The sequence below is a fragment of the Choloepus didactylus genome, chromosome 8 (assembly GCF_015220235.1).
Source record: "Choloepus didactylus isolate mChoDid1 chromosome 8, mChoDid1.pri, whole genome shotgun sequence".
Lineage (NCBI taxonomy): Eukaryota > Metazoa > Chordata > Mammalia > Pilosa > Megalonychidae > Choloepus > Choloepus didactylus.
Window position 1 is genome coordinate 81,953,234 of NC_051314.1, and position 20,700 is coordinate 81,973,933.

The 20,700-nt window shown below is 36.4% G+C and overlaps 1 protein-coding gene and 1 pseudogene across 2 annotated transcripts in view; both read left to right on the plus strand.

Annotated features, from left to right (window-relative positions):
• Positions 1-20,700, plus strand: part of LOC119541239 (cyclic AMP-dependent transcription factor ATF-7) — an 83,528-nt gene that overhangs the window by 13,730 nt on the left and 49,098 nt on the right. For both annotated transcript variants that reach the window (XM_037844986.1, XM_037844987.1), the window contains exon 2: positions 6,809-6,877. In XM_037844986.1, coding sequence (XP_037700914.1) covers positions 6,830-6,877 — 48 coding nt within the window. In that variant the 5' untranslated portion in view covers positions 6,809-6,829. The remainder of the gene's footprint in view (positions 1-6,808; positions 6,878-20,700) is intronic.
• On the plus strand, positions 18,165-18,978 carry LOC119541567 (annotated as a pseudogene).

Here is a 20,700-nt window from a genome sequence, read left to right on the forward strand (position 1 = left end):
ATGTCATGCAATACAACAGAATAATGACAGAAAACAGCACCACTACCAAGAATCCCATATCCCTCCTTTATATCCCCCTCTCATACACATTTTTCTTTGGTATATTGCCTTTGTTACATTTAATGGAAGCATATTACAATGTTACTGTTGACCATAGACTCCAGTTTGCTTTGATTGTGTCTTTTCCCAAATACCATCCCTTTTTCAACACTGCATGGTTAACATTAATTTGTTCTCCCACATGTGAAAACATTTTTATATTTATACATTTAGTGACAGTCATTGGCCACTCCAGTTTTTGCCAGACTTTACAGTCCCAGTCTTTATCATCTATCTTTACCTCTGGTGTCATACATTCCCCTATCCTACTTTTTCCAGCTTTACTCACAGACATCTTTATTCAGTGTACTTACAATATTGTGCTACCTTCACACAGTATTATGCTGTCTATTTCTGGATCTAAACAATCAATCCTGCTGAACATTCTGTAGTCCTTCAGCATCAAATGCCCAATCTCTACCCTCTTTCTATCTCCTGGTAGCCTGTGATATCAGCTTTTAACTCTCAGAGTTTGTTCATTAATGTTAGTTCATATTAGTGAGACCATACAGTATTTGTCCTTTTGTTTCTGGCTAACTTCTCTCAACATAATGTCCTCAAGGTTCGTCCACATTATTATATGTTCCATGTCTTTGTTCTGTCTTAACAGCTGCATAATATTCCATCACGTGTATATACCACAGTTTGTTTATCCACTTCTCCATTGATGGGCATTTGGGCTGCTTCTATCTCTTGGCAGTCGTGAAAAATGCCGCAGTAAACATCAGTTTACAAATGTCCGTTTGTGTCTTAACTTTCAGTTCCTTTGAGTATATACCTAGCAGTGGAATAGCTGGGTCATATGACAAGTCTATACTTAGTTTTTGAAGGAACTTCTACACTATCTTCCAGACTGGTTGCACCATTCTACATTCCCACCAACAATGAGTCAGTGTGCCTCTTTCTCACATCTTCTCCAACACTTGTAATTTTCTGTTTTTTGGATAATGGCCATTCTGGGAGGTGTGAGATGATATCTCATTGTGGTTTTGATTTGCATTTCCCTAATAGCCAGTAAAGTTGAACATTTTTCATATGTTTTTGAGCCATTTGTATTTCCTTTTTGGAAAAGTGTCTGTCCATGTCTTTTGCCCATTTTTTAAAAATTGGGTTGTTTGTCTTTCTGTTGTTGAGTTGTAGGATTGCTTTATATAGTCGGGATATTAAACCCTTATCTGATGTGTGGTTTCCAAATGTTGTCTCCCATTGTGTAGGCTGCCTTTTTACTTTTCTAACAAAGTCCTTTGGTGTACAAAAGTGTTTGATTTTGAGGAGATCCCGTTTGTCTATTGGTTCTTTGGTTGCTCGCACTTTGGGTGTGAGGTCTAAGAAACCACCTCCTATCTCAAGATCTTTAAGATTTTGCCTTACATTTTCTTCTAAGAGTCTTATGGTCTTAGTGCTTATGTTTAGGTCTTTGATCCATTTGGAATTAATTTTTGTATAAGGTGTGAGATAGGGGTCCTCTTTGATTCTATCCATTCTTTTTAAACATTTAGTTTAGTTACTGGTTGTTTTGTTTTCCTTCTGTTATAAATATGACTGTGATATACATTTCAGTATATAAATGGTCCAAGTATCTGTTTTATTCTCAGAATAAAGTCCTGAAAGAATGATTTGTTTGAAGGATATAAAACATTTTCAGACACTTAAGAAATATTGCCAGATTGCTTTCCAGAAAGATTGTCCAAGTATGTACTCTCAAAATTGCCATATAAAGGTGCCCTTTCTTCTGCGTCCTTGATTGGCAGGCATTCTTTTGTACTTGAATACATATTTTAATAGCTCTGACTGAGGTTTTGTTTTCAAGGTTCATTTAAGGGTTAATTTAACAAATAACCTTCCTCCTCCCCATTTTTAGCACTCTAACCCAAAACTATAGAGTTTCCTCTGTTATTTGAATGGTAAGAAAAAAATTGAATTGGTTGGGTGAAGTCGTGTAATGTGACTTAGACACAAAGTAGTTGTAAGTGTGTATTTAAAACATGCCTTAGATATGTATAGCCTTAAGTACATATATACCTGTATAACATGTTTCACGGACCCAGCAGCTTTCTGCAAAAACTTGAAGTTTAATATAAAACTTCAGCAAAGTATACTTGAATATCAACTCAAGGTTAAATCATTAAATATTTATTGAACACCTATGGTGTTGTGACAGGAAAAACTTTCTGAAGTTTTAACCTAGATCTCTGCATTCTACTCCGTTCCCCTTTTGGAGACAGATAATAAACTACAGCCGTTCCCTATTTTATTCATGAAATGAAAGAAGCCCTCACCTACTCACTAACACATACCATTTCATTTATTTCATAGCAGTTATCTGCTATTCATTTAAAATTATTTTGTTTACTTGATTATTGTTTTTCTCTTCCTGTTTAGAATATAAGAAAAAAATATATGTAAGTAAGCTCTATGAGGGCAGAAACCGTGTCTGTCTCTTTTACTATTGAATTCCTGGAGCCTAGAACATATGGTAGGCACAAAATAAATGTTTGGTAAATTAATGAATTTAAAAACTGACTAAATGTATATCATCCTAAAAGTAAATTGTGATGTTTAAATTGCAGACTTCTTTTTTGTCACATCTTTTACCAAGACTGTTAAATCCATCTTTTTTGTGTTCTTGTCTATACTCTGGAGTTACTAGCAAAAGAATTCAGTAAGTGAGAATACACAGGAAAATTAGCAAGGGGTCTAAATAAACTAATCAACTTTTGACTAATTAGCTTGTAAATTAAGCCATCATTCTTGCCACTTACCTGGATTCTTTCATGCCAGATAAATGAAACTTTATTTTTTTTTTTTGTAGGGTTGTTTTTGAAACTTGAGAGTAAACTTACAGAACTATGTCCTTTTATTTTTATATCTACTTTGCCTGGCACTTAATAGTTCTTTAGTCCTGTTTTTTGAATGATTGAAAGACAGCTGGTCTAAACTTACAGATTTTTATGAGTGTTTGATTTTTATGGTACATATGCCCTTCTCGTTTTTTGTATCAGCAATATCTGGTTTTTGTCATTAGGAACCTAAAGAACAGGCCCCTGTGTGTGTTTGTACTTGGCTTTTATTTCTACTTAAAGTTGGGCCATCTTCTTGGTGTCATTAGTTAGTTCCTAAAGAAATTATCACAACCAGGTTCAGAGAATTGACTTTGTCAACCGCAGTGACAGACTTCATCCTCATTCTATTAAAAAATACATCCCTTTTGGTAGAGAGAGAGATGGAGAGAAAGAGAGAGATATAAAGATAATATAGATATATACCTTGCACACTGATACACAACCATTTCGGAATCTTACCTCTGGCTATTTGACGTAGATTCTGTGAAATCATTCCAGTTACTAAAAACAATTCTCTAAACCTTGGTTTTTCTTCATTTCTCTCCCAGCATTTGGATAACTTTCTCTTGGGAGAAATACTAATTTGTATCATTGTGTATTTTGATGATTCCTAGTATATGAGCCTTTCTTTCCACAGACCTTGGCCTCTAGGATAGCCTTTTTATACGTCTGTGTTTTCCTGTTCTAAGATCCCTAATGAAAGCATCTCACTTCCCCTTGGCACTGCCTCTTAATGTATGTATCCCATTCCTGTTATTTATTGTTTAGTTCTATATTATGTTTGAGTTATGCCTGAAGAATAGATCCGAGAAGTAGATGATAGACCTTGAGTGCCATGCCCAGTACCATGATCTACTTGTCAAGCAGTACAGTTACAAATAGGCTGAGTTAAATTCCAGTGAGTGGCAGCATCATTATTCAAGAAGATTTCACTTTTTATCTCAGTATGTTTATACCTCAGAAATGTGTTGTTTTTTGTTTTGAGATGGCATCAATTTGACCTTTTATAATTAGAGACTTGTTTTTTGTCAGGTAGAAATAAGCAGTGGTATTCTCTGTCTGTAGCAATTGATGCAGCAGGCTGGGAATGAAGGAGAAATTTTTTTAAAAGATGTTAGCCAGATTTTTTTTCCATGAGGAGACAGACCATTATTATCATTATTAAATATTTAACATTTTGAAAGAATCAAATCACTTTAACAATTAATTTTTAAGGGAAACTTTTTAAAAAGCAAGAATTATGGAAATGACAGGGCAAGAGATTGAGGGAATGATTTAAGAATAATTGTGGGTGTTTTAAGAAAGAGGACCTTCTTCCTCCCATTGTGATCCCTTTGGTGAAAATAGCAAAACAAAGGCAAGCAAATGGAAAGGAAGCAGGAAATCCTCCTTGGTGACTGTCAGATTTGCATATTTAATAACCCTGAAAATACTTCTGTTATATTTTAATACTCTGCCTCCCCCCCTAATTTTTTTGCTGTTTTTTTATTTCTTTTAGAAAATCATGATTTTTTCATATCCATTTCCTAGTAAGGAGGTCATTAAATAAAATTTGGAAACCATATGTTGTGACATGATTTTGTAAAGCCAAGTTAAATTATATTGTTTGAAGAATTTATATAATCACTTCTTATACCATTGCTCTCCCATTCCTCAGGACCCTTTTCCCCTTCTAAATAGAAAGAAAAGTAAGAAAACTTAGAACCAAATCACAGAACCAAGATAAGGGTTAAGGAATCCTGCGTAGGCCTTGTGTTTTGTCTGGTGTAGTGCTTGTTGTTTACTTCCTACATTAGAGGACCTTGTTGAAATAAAATTCTCATTTCACAAATATATTAGGAAAACAGGATCTGGGACTTGGAAGTGAAATTATCTTCAGCCCAGCAGTTGTTAGAATTTTCCAGAGATGAACTGCTTTCCAAAAATGCTCTGATAGAGTTTTAGTTTTTAGTCATAATGGCCTTGTTCTTTGCATTTATTTATTTGCATTTATTTTTTGCATTATGTCATAATTCCAGAAAGTGCTAAAAAATTACGTATTTAAAACAAACAAATCAGAAAACCCGTTTGTCCTGGAGCTGTGTAAGAAGAATGAAGCCCTCGTTTTTCCCAGTACCCAATCATCAGCTTGAGCTGCCGTCTCCTAGGAACAGAATTTATTGAAGCAATTTATCCTGGCTAACTGTGATATAAATCTGTGTACACGTATGTACTTACAGGCTCTCTTACATTACAGCAATGCTGCAGCATCAGTTGCCTTCATAGTCAGACCCAGTTCCTATCATACTGAAAGATGACCATTGAAGCCCTTCCTATTTCATGGGGCACCCCACAATTTTAAACACCGATTAGTTGTGGAATTACTGATCAGACAAACAGAAGTACTGGTTTCTGACCCCAGATTGAGTCTTTAGAGAGTAGAAGAGATGTTACCTAGCCACTATGAGTTTTAAGTGTGGTTTTTGATCACCAGATTCAGTCCAGCATATTAACATTTTATTTTACTGTAGGCCTGACTGAAGTTAACCTGATATTTTGGTTTTTCTCCAGGATAAAAATTTGAAATTTGATTATAGTTCTACAGTCGTTTCCAGGCAAATTCAAATTATAGTTCTTCTCTTATCTTCCCTTGTTATCCTTTTTCATATACCTTCCTCTCTTATGGAAGGATGTTTGAAAATGTCCTTTAGAATTTTGTTCTATAAATTATATGCTGTTTTTGTGTTTTTTTCTCTCTTTCTCTTCCACCCTACTAAAATACTGTTTATCTTTTGGGAATATTTTTTATTACTATATACATTTCTTATCCTTTACTGTCTCCACCGCTCTTTTTATTCTTAGTTGGGATATGAGAAGTCTCCCCAACACATTCAGATTAGAGTTACTGTTCTTTAGTAAACAATTTCAATCAACATTTCAGGAGTTTAGCTTCAATAATTAAAAAACAAAACAAAACAAAAAAGTATCAACCCTGTTAAATTCTTCAGAGAAATAGAGGGGGTGGATGGTGATGCTTTTTAGTGCCATTTCTTTTATCCCCTGCAGCAGCACACATCTGTTGGCTGCAACAGTGCAGCCCAAGAACTCTGGCGGAGAGCAGCACAAACAGCCGGAACATATTCACCCAGTAAACCCCCAAAGAGCCAGCATTTGTTTTATTGCAGCTTTTAAAAACCTAGCCATAAATAGAATCAGAAGGGGGAAGGGCACCGATATTTCTCCATTTGCCACAGACGATTGGTGGGGGGAAAAGGAGGCTCCCAGTGGGGAGAGAAGGTTTTTATTTTTATTTTTTTATTAATGAAAATCATTTCCTGTGTAGCCCAATAGGATGGGTGCTTTGTTTTCTTTGGCAATAATCTGGGATAAACGGCCCTTGCCAACAGTCTTGTAGTTTGTACACCAGGGAGCCAGATTATGGCCCTGTAAAATGGAGCACCCCTCCTATAATCCCTTAATTAATTAAATGACAAATTTTGGTCTTCTCTAGTTCAGAAATATGGCTTCCGCATTGAGCGTTCACTGGATTTATTGACATGGGAAACTGCACTGGTTATAATTCAGACTGGAGAAGTGTGTTATATACTATAACAGAAAGAGGGAAAATCTAGCAAAAGGTTTGAAATTCATCGACTATTTAAGTCTAGATTTTTCTAATTAAAAGTTTCAGTTGAGGCACAGTAGATTATATATGCCACCTGTTTATTGGGTCTCCCCAAAGAAGCCTGTGTTTACAGCTTTGATAGATGGCATTCTTGGAACACCTGTTCTTAGGCTTGATATTTTTGAAGCAATTTTTTTTTTTTTTTTTTTTTTTGCTTCAGCATATTTAACATAACTTTTCCCCCCTGCTTCCCCCTCTTCAGCTTTGCTCTGCTATATGAAATATGGGAGACGACAGACCGTTTGTGTGCAATGCCCCAGGCTGTGGACAGGTACGTTTACAATATACTTTATTGTGAATGTCTTGTTGTGAATCAAAGTGGCTGTTTTATCACTAAGGCAAAGAGTTTAAAGCCGGTATTTTACGTGATCACTGGAGGTAATCAGATCAGAGGATTTGCAGTGTGTAAATCCAAGTTATGAGGAAGTGTAGGTACTCTACCATAATGAAATCTGCCTTGCTCTCTTTCATATTGCTATTCTACTGGTGTTTGTTTCCCAGCACACAGTGTTGAAGAATACATGTTGCTCTCTCCTCTTTTCTAAAGCTAGCTATCTGAATACAAAGCAAGCATGGATCTAAAAATGTTTTTAGCATATTTGGAGAGGCAGTTGAGAATGCACCCATTCATTGTGAACTCCAACTTGTCAGAGTCTGTTTGGATCTTTTAAATAAGAAAAAGTCATGGATTTTTTGTTTCTTTCGACTGTTGACCCAGAAAATCAGTGCTAGCAGTTAAGACAGCTATGTATCTAGGAAAGACAAATCCAACATTAGAACTCAGGAGATCTTACAACGTTGTATAAACTAGAAGGTTTCTCAGCCATTTTTCCTAATGCCTTGAAATGCATCATCTTTGTGTCAAATGTCACTTAATTGTTTGCATGTGTATAACATTGTCTCAGGTATTTTTCATCATATGCTTTTTTAATAAAGAAATTTTGTTGAAACTTTTTTTTCATTTTGCATTTTATTAACTCTTCTTCCTAGACCTTCCTCTACTCCCCTGTTCCACAAAGGAATACAGGAGTACAAAGAAAGACTTATTTGCCCTCATTAATTCATTTTATAGAGCGTAGAGGGTTTAGTTTCTTTTCATTTCGGACTATGTCATGTGATTGTCCAGTGACACTTACTGGTGGCATGTGAGATTGCAGACTAGTTCTATTAAACATTGCAGATGCTTAGACAAAAAAGAGGAAGTGAAGTTCCTGAGATTCCTAAGAATTGGACACATGGATGAGATGGGATGGTGACAAGGAATGGGCAGAGGAGAGATTCCAAATTCCGGTAAATGCTGAAAATTTCAGAAAAGACAAAAAGCCATTGTATTCTGCACTATTCAGCATCCTAGCATGTATTTCTTTTCTCATCAAAGTTTTCAACTTTATTATTGACTGTATTTTTCCCATGTGGTTTATATCTTATTTTTCTATAATAGAAGCCAGTTGGGAAAATAGGAAGAATTTCTTCACTTTTCAGACAGCTTTATTAGACTACATGTCTGAACCTGACCCCTCCAAATTTTTGTGCATGGATTTGTTGATAATAGTATTTATTATGACTCCTGTAACCAATACCTTGATGTCCTTTCGCTTTTCTCCTTTACTTAAAAACCTGCATATTTGGTGAAAAGGTTTATTTTTCTCACGTTTGCAATTTTTTTTCTTGACTTACTGCTTAAGCTGCTCAATTTGTTTATCAGTAAACTTTGGAGTATTGGAAAAAGTATTGATTTAACCTTCCTATCTCTCATACCAGAATTATGCAGTATTTTCTTGACCTATAACCCCTCTTATATGTTGTATGCTTAAACCACGTGGAAAAAGACTTCTCAAGAAATAAAATGGGTGATAAAAATAAAGCAATACACACAGAAAAGCATCTGTTATGCTCTGTAAGGAAGAAAGAAATAAATATGGTCTTTGAAGCCATCTTACCAGAAAAGAGTAATATTCACTGAAATTCGTGAATTCCCAGAAGGGTGATTTGGGATTTGTTCCTCCCCTCCCCCCCCCTTTTTTTTTGACTAGGAAAACAGTAGGGACTTTTTATTTTGCTTCATCCTATTTTCTTGTGTTCTGTTTGTGATAAGCCTTTTCCTTCCCCTACCTCTCCCTCTGATTTCTGAATTATTTATAGGTATTTTGGTTATTAGGATTCATTATAATTTCTGGCATAGGTCCTTTTATTCCTTAGTGGGAAGGTGAGTGTGGAACTCAAGGAGATTGCTACCTTCCTCTTTTGGATTCAAGTTACTTGTTTTGTAGAAAAAGGATAGAAAGCTGAAGAAGTAGCACAGTTCATCTCTATACCCCTTTTGCATGTCAGAAATTTATGGTCAGGTGAGATTATAGTTCTTTAGTTGTATTTATTCTCTTTCCAAGTTTCTCCCAGTATCTGGTAACAAATAACTCCAGAGTAGGATCTCTACAAAATTTATTGTAATTGCTTTATGTTATATGAAATAGTGAAAATCTGGCAGAGAATATAAGGTTGATAACGTGAACTACTTTTGTCCTGTCCTCCAACTTGAGAATGGTTTCATTCTGGAGCTACCTTGAGACCTTCAAGTCGTCATTGATTCAAATTCTACATTCCAGAAATGGTAGAATAATAATAAAAATGAGGTGTAATAAGGACCACAATAATTTTTGCAGGATGTTATTTAGAACTTACTATCATAGATGTCTCAAAAAGCATTGACTTCTACCAGATAAAGAAAGAATGAAAGCAAATTTTAATTCAAGAGAAATAAATTCAAGAGACTAATTCGTAAAAAACAACTATAGGAATCCTAACAACTATAGGAATCTTGTATTATTTCAATATCTGTTCCCTGCTCACATTTTACCATAGATACCCCTAAACTCAGAAATCACCCTACACCTCTGTATTAAGGGAAGGTGAAAGGAAAATTCACCTAAAATAGACTAGTGGCTTATGCTCTCCACCATATAATCAAAACCACCAGGCTTTCAGTGGATACATAAACATGTTTTGGTTGCTAGGTCTTTAATGGCTGTTATTTTTGGATTCTGTTCATGATCCACTTCCCAACAGTAAGTCTGATGTGACACAGCTGAGTTCTAAATATGCTGCATGTACTTTTTTATTTTTTTAAAGATGGCTGCTGAAGGTTGTGCTGTCTGTATTCTTATCTGAAAAAACAGGTGATAGGGTGTTTTGAGCCCTCTATTCTCCTGCTAAGACTCTAGTTCTCTGGAGGCCTCATCACCCTCATGAAGAGGAACTGGGGGAAAGCAATATTCCTGCTAATACCTCTCTCTGGAATGTGGTAGCAGGAGTAGTTGATAGAGCTGCCTCCTGAGAATGGGTTAGAGTTGTTAAGGCAAACATTGCTCCAGATACCCTGTTGGCAGAATTGTGTGGGTTTTTGAAATGTTAACAGGATAGCATCTATTTACAAACATTGTGACTGTAAAATGGCTTTGCCTCTGTGTTACTGTTAAAATAGTAGTAATATAGTTTACTACTGAATCTGGGAAGTCGTCTCAGTTTTTAATGCTTTGGGGGGCTCTTTTAATTGAAGATAGATTATAAAGGTGTTCTATTGTATGTGGAAGCAGAAATAATTATGTCCCTGTCAATAGTTTTGAATTTGAATATTATTTCACATGGGCAGTTTAGATAATGTATATAGATAAGTTATATAAATATATATATTTTATATATCTTTAGATATAAAGATAACTTTAGATAACAGATAACTTATTTTTTGGATGCTTTTTGCCCAGTTTCTATTACCAGGAGGCAACAAATCTCATATTCTTATACCTCCCTCTCAGTCACATGACAATGGTTTGCAATCCAAATTATGCAGATTTCAGTAGTCCTTTTGGTTACCATTATCAAGTCTTTGAACAGAAGCTGGTTTTTTATCAGCTTTTTACTTGGATTATGTATATCCTTGAGAATAGGAACACATTTCCTTTGAGGAGATACTACTAATAATGAACAGCTTGTAACATTCCATTATGAGACATTGAGAAAGTTTTCTGTCATAACCATTCAGTATCATCTCTGTCCTTTTAAGAAGAAATCATATGATTATTTCTTTGTCCAGTCTGACCTTAAGGTACTGTTACTCTTTTTTTCCCCTGAGGATATTTACTACACGATCTTCTCTTATTCTCTCAGAGGCCATTAAGGTACAGGTTGAGGTTCTGTTCATATCTTTCTAATTGTGGCATGAAATATATAACTAGCTTATAGACCTCCAGGGCCTAGCTTTCCCTTTCTAAGGCCAAGAATAGTGATAGAGCCCTAGCTGTGGTGGGATTGAGGTACAGCTTCTTGTACTTCCTTATCTTGTCGTATAATAGGAATAATGTTTATGGTGCTTTAGTCCTGGCTTCACTTGGCATTAAACCAACCTCCAAAGCTGTTTATTGCTTTGTATCCTCTGCCTCCATGAACATTATCCCTTAAATCTCTATTGCTTTGTAATATATGAGGCAACAAATAGCTCGTATGATTGGTTAAATGCTGGCATGCTGCAAAGGTATATGTTTTATTGCCTATATAACACAAATGTATAGAGATTATTCCTGTTATCCCAGCCCTTCCATTAAATGGGCCATACTGGTGCTATGGGACTCTGGATCTTTAATTCTATCTCTTTGGCAAGTTTCCCTATTACCTGGCATGTTCACAAAAGAAAAGCAAGAAAGAATGAGTTCATGCTGATTATTAATTCTTTATGTTAGGGGAGCATCTTGAATTGGAGAATAACCAGGGGAAGAAATGGCTCTGGTAGGTATATAGTATGTTTACATGCTTCGACAGGTGAGGGCAATTTCAGGCAAACAAATAAGCCTGTCTTCTTCACCCCCTGCCAAGAGTTTAAAAAAAATTCAAATTTTGATTTAATAATTCATGTTTTATTCAATAATTCATCTAGTTCCCATCTGGTAAGAGCATGTACATGCTGTCAGGCAGCTGAAAATACTCTGCATTATACACAATTAAGCCAAATGCTAACCTTATTTTTTGTAATAATATGTTGATTTTGCAATAACTTTCAGTCCACTCTGAGTATGCTGCAGTTTTATGTAACCCTGTGATGGAAGCAGACAACTGTTAATGCATCATATAGATAAAATTGGGACTGGGATAAAAAAATTTAGAGGTGTTAAGAGTGAGGAATTAAACCCAAATTTCTTAACACCAGAACTGGCACTCTTGGCACTTAACCTTTGAAACATGTGGTTGGTTATTTTAGTTTTTTCATGATATATTTATTGTTATGTTACTAAGAGCATAGTAGATTTAAAGCATCCTTGCTCCAGTCTGCCAGAAAAAGAAAAAAGGCTGTATGAACTTAATTGGAACTATATCCAGGAAATCAGGGGAAAATTTTTCAGTTATTCACTCCTGTTTTCCATGGATACTATTAATATTTGGGATGAGAGCCCAGAAACTGTTCTCAGAGCATTTCTGGTAGGAAAAAAAAAAAAAATTCTATACCTTTATATCTATTTCTTCCTAAATCAGGAGAGGAGCTCTTTCTTAGTCCCTTCTTTTATCAACTGCTGAGTTTATAAAGTACCCTTTGGATTTGAAAGCCTGTCCTTCATTAATGCCTCTTTTACCACCCTTGCAAAACCACATTTCAGCTAGGTTGTTGACTTATAAGATACTGTCATCATTAGATAAAATTCTTCATTCTTTTATCAAATAATCTTCCATCTAATGCAGCGGATTAAAAAACAGCCAATGTGCTCCCTCTCTCTGTTTAGCGTGTTTCTTTAATGCAGATTGACTTGCTCAGCAGTCACATTTTGTCTGAAGCCCTTGTTAGGGTCTACGCTGTATGTGGATTCATAACACATCTGTGTGTACATCTACAGTGCTGTATAAATAATAATAAGTAATCACCAGATGGCCTGTAACTGCTCCTCTGGACCCTCTGGGTCTCTTGAAGCTGTTAGTAAAGTCTTCTGGCGTTTTGCTGGGGAAAACTTGTCATAGATTTATTTCTAAAAAAATTCAAACTCACAACTGGGTGTTTAGGACTAGATATTGCTGTCTGTGTTGTAAATATTTAACAGGCTTTGTACAATGACAAGTAAAAGCGCCATTACTAAACACACACAGTGGCTGTGGAGCTCTTCTTCCCTCCCGGCCATTTAGAAAGGAAAAGAAATGCCGATAAATTGTACATTATGAACAAGGTGTGAGAGATGCTCTGTGGAAGCTCTTCTGAGGAGAAAAAAGAGAACTTCAGCATTCTATTCAGAGGACTGGAACTGGGCAAACTTAAGCTTTTTTTTTTTTTTTTTAAACCATATGTCAGTTACTTAAATAAAACACCGTGCCCCTTTCAAATTAGAGTTTGATCAGAGTCAGTATTTGTTGTTGACCAATGATAAACCCCTTGGAAGGGGTTAACAGTTGCAAGAGTGGGAAGACATGTAGCTAAATTTCAAGCCTTTGGTTATGTCTAAAAATGTAAAACATATAAGTTTGCCAGTATTAGTAATAAAGCAAAACATTGTTATTTTTGTACTTTTGCCATTAATTTTTGTGAAAAGGGTTGTATAGTTTGGGGGGGGGTGCGGATCACCACTACCTTATTCCAGTTTTCTGCTTATAATTTTCTGTGCTGTTTTGCTATTATTAATCCCTTGCTCTAGTATCTGTTCCAGGCTCCCCCCCTTTGCTCAATACAGCAATACATGTCTTTAAAAATCGAAATAGAACTAACTATGCCTCTCTATTTTTCCCTTTTGCTTTATTTATAAGATAGCAAAAAAACTGTTTTAAAAAGAAATTGGGTATCTTGGCTCTCTAGCCTAGTATTCTTTTGTCTGTTGAGGGTTGAATTTATTTAACCCCAGAGGGACTGTCCTTTAAATCAAAGAGTATGGCTGTTACTTTTGAGTTAGGATTGTAGAAACCTTTTCTCTTTCAAAATCTCATCCTTAAGAAATGACATATGAATTGTGAGGGAGAAATGCTGTTAATAGTTTATGGCAAAGAGATTTTGCTTTTTAAATTTTCTCTCACAAAATTATCATGTTAAGGATAGGATTTCAAGAAGGAAAGCGTTTGGGGGCTTCCATGGATGGAAGCTTTGTTTATCTCTTTGCAACAAGGCCTTTGTGTTTTTACCTTGAAATTTCTTTGCGCAGTAAAATGTGTTACCTAAAATTGTGCTTTGGTAAGAATCTGGACTATTTGCAATTGTCATGTGAAAGTACAGAGAGAATGAGGGTGAATTTTGTGAAATTAGCCCATTTCCAGTCTGGCACACCATGTGCCCTGTGTGGCTGCTGATTCTGCTGGCAGATTGAAAAGCTGAACTAACTTCTGGTCTGAAGAATGAAATTGCCAGCCATCGTTCCAGCTTTTAAATCTTTTTGTTCACATCGAAGATGTCAGATTTTGAGCAAACATAGCTCTGTCTTTAGATCCCAGGTGGAATTTGCAATTCCCTGGGTTGGAAGGAAAGAGTTCTTCCTTTTTGCCTTTGAAAAACTTGAGTGGCTCTGTAGGGAAAGTAAGCAGAATAAATCTGCACACTTGCTGTATCCTCTGAGTCATTGTAGAAAGCTGAGTGCTCTGTTCAGCATTCAGCAGATTGGCTGTCAGAGTTGCAGCTCTGCTTATCAAAGACATGGTCTATTGAAGAGTCATTTATGTTATTCCAGAGAGAATCATCCTGTGGCAAAAGGAATGCCTCTTATTTCTTCCCAAAGGTCAGATCTTTTGATACTGGGCAATTATCCCTTGATTTTCCTGAAAAATATCTCAATCCACCATAAAGATTGGCACCGGCACAGGTTGCAGACTTTGTTACCATGACAAGCTCTGATTCCGTAGCTACAAGGAGAGACATCACAGTGACACTCATTATGCCAGAGGCGTAATGGTGTTGATTTTCTTATCTGTATCTATGAACACTGTATCTCAGTAATCCTTACAAATGTCTTGAATCCTCTTCTCTTTCTCTGAGGGAGATAACATTTGCTTTAGTTTTTGTATACCAGTCACTATAAAATGCCACTCTGAGAGTCATTTCACTTTCTTCCCTCATTTCCTCAAGGCTTTTTCTTTTTTTTTTAGTTACTGTCCTTTCCAACTTGAGATTAAACCCTCCAGTATTTTTTATTTCTTGCCTTCCCCTTGTACAACTTATCTTGGCTCTTATTAGCCATTGTATCTGGTGGGGATTATTAACCAATGTTTCATTTTTTTTTTTTTTAAGTTATGAGCAGATAACCATGTGAATGGGAATAGTCAGATAAAAGGGAAGAGAAAATTGGATGTGGGAGGCCATAGCTCCAAAGACCATAGCTCTATACAACTCTTAAGAATTTAAGTAGGTATTGAGTACAAGGACAGGATGAACACTGAATGGATTTACCTGGAGAATCAAGATATTAGGGCTGGGCAAAACAAGAGGAAGTAAAACATGTGGCCCCTTTTCTTTTAATGAGGTTGATGACAGTAGAGTCCTTCTCTCCTTTCCATGACCAGCCTTATATACGATTGAAAAAAAAAAATCAGTGCAATTTAAAGGTCAACAAGAAAGATTCCCCACCTAAAAATAAACCCCTGTACTTCTACATTAATTAAAGATTCATGTAAATTAGTAAGCACCCATAAAAGTATGGGGGCTATCACTCACACTTTAGTATGAATTAGTTTAACTGTAGAAGTCATGTTGGATACATAAAGGAATGGAAGTTTTTTGTTTGTTTTTTTTTTTTTTTAGGGTTTGTCTAATCATTCTGGTTTTTTGTTTTTTTTTTTTATCTTTATTTTATTGAGATATATTCACATACCACGTAGTCATACAAAACAAATCGTACTTTCGATTGTTTACAGTACCATTGCATAGTTGTACATTCATCACCTAAATCAATCCCTGACACCTTCATTAGCACACACACAAAAATAACAAGAATAATAATTAGAGTGAAAAAGAGCAATTGAAGTAAAAAAGAACACTGGGTACCTTTGTCTGTTTGTTTCCTTCCCCTATTTTTCTACTCATCCATCCCTAAACTAGACAAAGTGGAGTGTGGTCTTTATGGCTTTCCCAATCCCATTGTCACCCCTCATAAGCTACATTTTTATACAACTGTCTTTGAGATTCATGGGTTCTGGGTTGTAGTTTGATAGTTTCAGGTATCCACCACCCGCTACCCCAATTCTTTAGAACCTAAAAAGGGTTGTCTAAAGTGTGTGTAAGAGTGCCCACCAGAGTGACCTCTCGGCTCCTTTTGGAATCTCTCTGCCACTGAAGCTTATTTCATTTCCTTTCACATCCCCCTTTTGGTCAAGAAGATGTTCTCCGTCCCACGATGCCAGGTCTACATTCCTCCCTGGGAGTCATATTCCACGTTGCCAGGGAGATTCACTCCCCTGGGTGTCTGATCCCACGTAGGGGGGAGGGCAGTGATTTCACCTTTCAAGTTGGCTTAGCCAGAGAGAGAGGGCCACATCTGAGCAACAAAGAGGCATTCGGGAGGAGGCTCTTAGGCACAACCATAGGGAGGCCTAGCCTCTCCTTTGCAGAAACCGTAGGAATGGAAGTTTTTATTTGGGGTTAGGGTATAGTAGTAGAGAACCTGATTAGGTAGAATGGTCCCTAAGCAAAGAAGACACTGTGACTTATGAGGATGTCAAAGATAACCAGGTCTACTTCTTAATTTGGTTTGGTGCTATCCTAACTTTCTTCTACTAGAAGCGAGTTGAGAAGTCTAAATCTTAAGAAGGCCCCCAATAAACACTGGAACTAACTTAATTCTTTCTGGGAAAAAAAAAAAGAGGAAGGCTTTTCCTCCTTTTCCTGCTCTGAAAATTTATATTGGTAAAATGTGGGGAAAGAAGAATGACCTGATTTCTTTAGTTCTAGGACTCAAGCTTCTTACCTATTTAGGTTTCTAGCTCCCTGGTACTGGGTAAGATCTCTTTTAATAGAGACATTGCCTCTTTACCTTCTAGATTTGGTTGCAGGTAAGAATCTTCCAGTCTTGGCCTCAATACTAATGTCCTCATTTGTTGACTGAACTGACTCAGTGGTAAAATGAACATTTAGCCTAGGGAAGACTCTGTAGTGTGATGGTCAGTATTAACATCAATTCAGGCTGACAAGTCATGTATGCACATACATAAAAAAACTTAGAGGAAATGTATTTATATAATATACAGAGAGCATAGAGGAGAAATGTGAGAGAGCAAAAATACAAAGGAAATTGTTTAGTTTTATCAGTGTAATAGCAACAAGAATAACAATAGCTAACTGAGCTCTTATGTACTGTGCAAAAGAGTTTTACAGGTATTATTTTTTTTAAGCCTAGCAACCCTCTGAGGTAGAATTTAGTATTATCTCCATTTTACAAATGAGGAAACTAAGGCTCAGATAAGTTAAAAAACTTTTACAAGGTCACACAGTATTTTCTGGTAGAGCTACAACACAAACCAGGCAGTTGGACTTCAGATTCAGCATTCTTAAACTACTAGGCTAAACTGCTTCCTTTTCATCTCTGTACACATTTAATATGCACACCTAGCATAAAAAAGTGAGTAAGTACTGATTATTTGGTAAATGTTTCAAATCCAAATCAGTCAAATAAGTCCTATCTATGATTTGTTACTTTCTAAGCATCTTTTCTAGGCAGAGAGAGCTGTATGTACAGCTGAGCTCTGCCTGTGTAAAAAAAAAAAAAAAGATAAGAATTCTTAGTAAAATGAAGATACGTCTTTGGAACTGCCTCAGTCTTAATCCGAAATGTTTTTTATCTGCCTAGGAATGCTGCTGAGATTTGGTTAACTCTGATGTAAACAACCACATTTTGTAGCAAGAATGTGATTTTAAGAGGGAAAAGAAACTAATTCTGGACCAAAAAGAAATGTAGACAGAACTAGAAAATTGAGACCTAAAAAATCATGGCTTTAGCATCCTCTACCAGTAGGCCCAAAAAGGTAATGCAATGTCATATTTGTGAATTCTGGGCTGTTTCTTCCTGCTTCATATTTTCCTTCCTACTTCTATGTATTTTTATCACTTAAATTACTTCACATAAATATTTCCATGTACCTGTTTGGCTATGTATTTTCACTTCCAATGATAGGTGAAATATCCACTGCACTAACACACCACAGTTTTTAAGGGAAAAGGAAAGAATAGATACGTGCAAGTTCTATCCATCTGGCAGCTTATAGGCATAAAGCCAGATGGAAAAGATGGTACCTAGGTATCTTGCGTTGTGTAGTACCATGTGCTAGTGGGACTTTTGGTCTAGTGGTTGCCATATTGATTGGTAAAAAGTGGAAATATAACTAAGTGGAATTAGAGTGTGATTAGAAGTATATTAACATTATAGTGAAATGTATGATTTTCCCAGTGATTGCTGACCCATTTATTCTCTGAAGTTTTTGACATATGACTGCATGGAACCTATTGAATAAGATTCTTCTGCCTTCGGGTCTCACATCCTATTCTCCTTTAACTTCATAGTACTTCCATATATCTATTCTTTCCTTCTCTCTTAAAAACTGTGGTGTGTTAGTTCACTGGACATATGATTTATCATTTGTCATTGGAAGTGATACATAACCAAATAGGTGCATGGAAATATTTAAGTGAAATCATTTACGTGATAAAATATGTAGAAGTACACATAAAGGATCAAAAGAGGTCACAAGGAGGAGGCGGGCATGCTGCTGCTGTGGTCCGGTCACAGCCCAGCCGTGCACTCCAGCTGCCTCGGGGTCTGGCTGACTGGCATGCCAGTGACCTCAGCGACCCTTGCCACTTTCTGCACCTACGTGCACCCCTGGATTTCACTCCCGACATCTGGGTGCTGCATGAGTGGAGCGCCTGGCTCCTGCCTTTCGTGCAACTGTGCGGACGTCACTTCGACACAGCCTTCTTCCTGTGCTGCCTGCTGGAGGCACCGCCCATCTGCCCTGCTTTGACCGAGGTGGTGGACTGCCAGTGGTCTTCTCCATCAGAGGCAACTTTAAAGAAATTTGGCTGGCACTCACACAGTTCTATGAAATAAGAAGACCCGAAAACCTTGCCTGTCTTTCTGACTTGCACAAATTTTGTTTGGAAAGTGCAATAGAAGGGAAGGAAGGATGGCTGCCAATCACATTGTTAACTGCTGGTGGGGCACTCCAGCTTTTACCAGGTGATGAGCTCTACTTGGAAGATTTAGACTATTTAGAAAAGCATTTTTCCACTGAAAAAAAGATTGAAGAAATCATGAAAGAAGGCAAGAAATTTCACCGACTAGTGATGCTTGATCACCATCTTTATGGTATTTTTGTGACTGTTCCAAGTATAAACAAGTTTATCTGAAGTAGTATGTCGTAGGTAAGAACCATTTGTAGAGGGCTGCTTGTTTGCAAGCTGGCGTATTTGAAGTAGTCCTAATGAATAAGGAGGGCTGACCAGACTTGTGTGAAACTGAAGGAACTTCATGCCTGTAAAAGTTATAGCACAGCCTTTCTTATTTCAAGTGAATTATTGCACTCTCTTGCTTATTTTATTCTTTAAACCTTATAGTGTGCCACCAATATATAGTATTAATGCTCTTGTTACCAACATGAGAAGAAAAATTCACAGTGGTTCCCACTTCTATATTGTTTTATTATCTCAAAAGTTCAAATAAGATGTCCTACTGTCTTTGTTTTTCTAACTATCCAGTGTATTAGGACATTCCCTGATGTGCTTAGCAGGCTGGTCCATGAATTCTGTAGACTTTCTGCTGGAATTAATTTTAGGGTGTCATGATGAGGTGGTAAAATAGACTTGAGACGACCTTCAAGTGATAATGTCATTTTCTTGCCGTTGTTAGCTTTGATGGTTAAAATACAGTTCTGTTTAAAACCAAATGGCATTATCTGTTCCCCAGATTGAAATCTATTTTAGTTAATATTTTGAAGAAGTATGAAGCTACTTACCAATTTAACAAAGACTATAATTATTTTTACTCTGATGTACTAATTAATGCAAAGAGTTTAAAGAAATGTAAAGCTAGTCATCATTTAATAGTGTTTAATAATGTTTATTTTCAGTATATCTAATGTAATATGTGTAAGTTTTTCATCTCCTTTAAAAGAGGTATAATATTTGTTGATTAAAGGTGTGAAATGATGAGTAAGACACCTATTTCAAGATCTTTGACTGTATTATGCATGGTACAATGAATTTCATTTTTCATAAAATATCTTAGTTTTCTTATCTATAAAATAGTAATAATGATATTAAAAAAAGAGAGATCACAGACTATTATAGTTGATATTTATAGTAAAGGGATTGTTTGTATGTTTTATCTGAATGTCCTTATCTTTCACTGGAAAGTTGCTTAAAATACACATTTTCCTTCTTGATTCTGATAATGATTAATTGTATAATGTGAACTCTGCTGGAGATACCAGACTCTGTAGTCTTGTCTTTTCCACCTCTGTATTAATTTCCTAGGGCTACCATAACAAATTACCACAAACTTGGTGGCTTAAAACAACAGAAATTTATTCTCTCCTAATTCTGGAGGCTGGAAGTCTGCAATCAAGGTGTTGGCAGGGCTCTGTTCTTGTTGATGGCTCAAGAATCTTCCCTTGCCTCTTCCTAGCTTTTGGTGGTATCTCTCAATCCTCAGTATTTCCTGATTCCCATCTCTCCCTCCTTCTTCACATGGTCTTCTTCCCTGTGTGTCTGTCTCTTTGCCTCTTCTCCTCTTCTTATAAGAACACCAGTTATATTGGGTGAAGGGCCCACCATACTCCAGTATGACCTCATCTTAATTTAATTACATCTGCAGTGACCCTCTCTGCAAATAAGGCCACATTCTGAGGTACTTGGGATTAAGACTTAAACATAAGTTTTTGGAGGACACAATTCAACTCCTTCTTCTGACCATTACATCAAGTTCTTGCCTTCAGAGCTGCAAATGCCACCCAGACTACCAAAATCACTTCATGTGTCCAAATATCTCTTTTGATTACTTTGTAGGATGCCTCTCACAGGCCAGTTAGTTATGTGGATGCATACACATGTGTTTGTGTGTATGTGGGGTGGTGTCCATTTGTGTGTGTCCTTGTTTGTGTGGG